Genomic DNA, 2,279 nt, shown 5'->3' on the forward strand with positions numbered 1-2,279 from the left:
GTTGAGACCCGTGTGTGTGTGTGTGTGTGTGTGTGTGTGTGTGTGTGTGTGTGTGTGTAAAAGAAGAGGACACACTGAAGCAAACCAAGCTACTTCCTGAAGGGCACAGAAGGGTGGAGGGGCAGGCGGGAGTGACATGGCTCCCTACACGTGCGGGCTTCCTTTTCTTTCTCTAACCTAACAGAGCCCGGCGGACAGAGCCCACAATTGACTGGATAATGGTTATTAAGGATCTGCCCCTGACCTACGGGCATACCTTTTTCCCCTTACTTCCCACCTTCGGCTAGAGTGTGCAAGGTCCAAGGGACAATCAGGTACCTTTTTGCACTGAACACACTGCAAGGCATACTGCTTCTCATAGCAGGGCACGCAGAAATTCTGATCATCCTTGGGGATGAAGCTCTTGGTTCCAATTGGCTGTTGGCAGCGATGGCAGATGAAGCAGGTCTCGTGCCAGCTGCTGCCCTTATACTCCATCTTGCGGGTACCTGTTGTGACAGTCAAAACAGAACAGCACTGTTGAAATGACTGGCTTGGTGTCCCAGCGGTCTGTGCTGAGAACCTGCCACCATCTAGTTTTGTGACCGCAGAAAGTCACGTAGGCTCTTGAAGGCTCTCCTCTAAAGGGGAATAATTTCTATTTTATAGAAAGCAAGGACTCTGTCTTGTGATTCATTGCTATACATCCAGATCCTAGAACAATATCTGTACATAATATTTGTTGAGCAGAGTGATTATGAATATGACATAAAAAAAATATTTGTCTCTCTCCCTCAGCACTGCAAACGATAGCTCAGACTAGCCCTTCAGAGTGTGAATTTTGGAGCAGGGAGAACTGTCAGTCAATAAACACCCTCTGCTTCTCAGGGGGATGGAAATGGGGCATAAAGGAACCTAACATCTCAAGCCCCGCTTGGCAAGGAGCTGACTCACTTCATGCAGCCGCGGTGTAGACCAAGCTGGGACGTTCTGTCGCAGTTTCATGCGCTGGGCCAAGTGCTCTCATTAAAATCCACATGCATTACTTGTACATCCACTTAGTAATTTCCTGAACTTATCCTGTGACACCCAATTTTTTTTGAATAACTATTATTATTTGATATGTTTAGACCATTTCTCTCATAGATTAAGAAGTCTGAGAGAACCAAAACACTTTTTGGTTCACTCGCCCGCCCCCCACCTCCTAAGCTGGATTCACAGCAAATGCTTAATATTTGCTAATTGATGTTTTCCCCATACTTTACCAAAAAAAAAGTGTGCATATTTATAGAAAGAGATGGTTCAAGACATATGCATATAAGCACCTTTGGTATGAAGCAGAAGTAAAGAAGGATTTGGGGAAGAGAAGCATCATGAAGGAAGAAGCAAAACAGCTCGGATGCCGGCACATTACACACAGCCGTCGGCCAAATCTGGATGGCTGCCTACGTTATCGCTGAAGTTTTACTGGAACATAGCCACACACATTCACTTACTTCCATCGTCTATAACTGTTTGCATGCTACAGTGGCAGAGTTGAGTAGTTGTGACACAGGCTGTATGGCTTGCAAAGCCGCCAATATTTATCTGGTTCTTCATGGAAAAATTTTGCCAACCCCTGGGCTCACATAAGGGATGGCTACTGTAGAAAGAGGAGCAAACAGAGTTCCACCCAGAATCAGCAAGCGACAGGGGACGTAGGTCAGAAGCCAGATGGCCTGGCTGGGGCTAGGGTAGCAGCCCACTGAGGTAATATGGGCAGCATAGGGCAGGCGTCTACAAACTAGTCTTCAACTCGAAGTCCAAAAATAATGCCATCAAAATGACAAAGCTGGTTGGAAGGCTAGTGAGACGTCCATGACTCGAGTAATTAGGATACTTGAGTATTTAGTTGAGTCATTATGTGATTATTTTATTAGATGTCATTTTGGGGTCACTTTCTCAGCTTCCTGTACTTCCAAGATCAGACATGTGGGCACAACCTCCTGTAGAGTATATCAAATGCTCAAGGAACTCTGCGGGGGTTGGGGGGGGCACAGTGACCTTCAAAACTTTGGAATTCAGGTGGATGAATCCTGAAATGAGGAAAATTACAGTAGGCAATTTAATTTCAGGTGGAAGAATTTTGATGTAAATTCTAAAATGACTTACTTTATTTAGTCTTCTTGTTTTATTTTCCCATGTACCCCTTTGCCACTTGCTCTTTTAATCTCCAACCTGCCCTTTGGTCAAGCAGCCCAAGGATTTTATCATGAATATAGGGCAATTACGATTCTCACTAAGGATCCCCAAGCAAGACC

General features: G+C 45.2%; 1 protein-coding gene across 3 annotated transcripts in view; it reads right to left on the minus strand.

The window, feature by feature from the left end:
• Nucleotides 1–2,279, minus strand: part of FHL2 (four and a half LIM domains 2) — a 41,187-nt gene that overhangs the window by 7,771 nt on the left and 31,137 nt on the right. For all 3 annotated transcript variants that reach the window (XM_011370140.2, XM_011370141.2, XM_011370142.2), the window contains exon 4: nucleotides 319–488. In XM_011370140.2, coding sequence (XP_011368442.1) covers nucleotides 319–488 — 170 coding nt within the window. The remainder of the gene's footprint in view (nucleotides 1–318; nucleotides 489–2,279) is intronic.

Source organism: Pteropus vampyrus, unplaced genomic scaffold, assembly GCF_000151845.1.
Source record: "Pteropus vampyrus isolate Shadow unplaced genomic scaffold, Pvam_2.0 Scaffold160, whole genome shotgun sequence".
Lineage (NCBI taxonomy): Eukaryota > Metazoa > Chordata > Mammalia > Chiroptera > Pteropodidae > Pteropus > Pteropus vampyrus.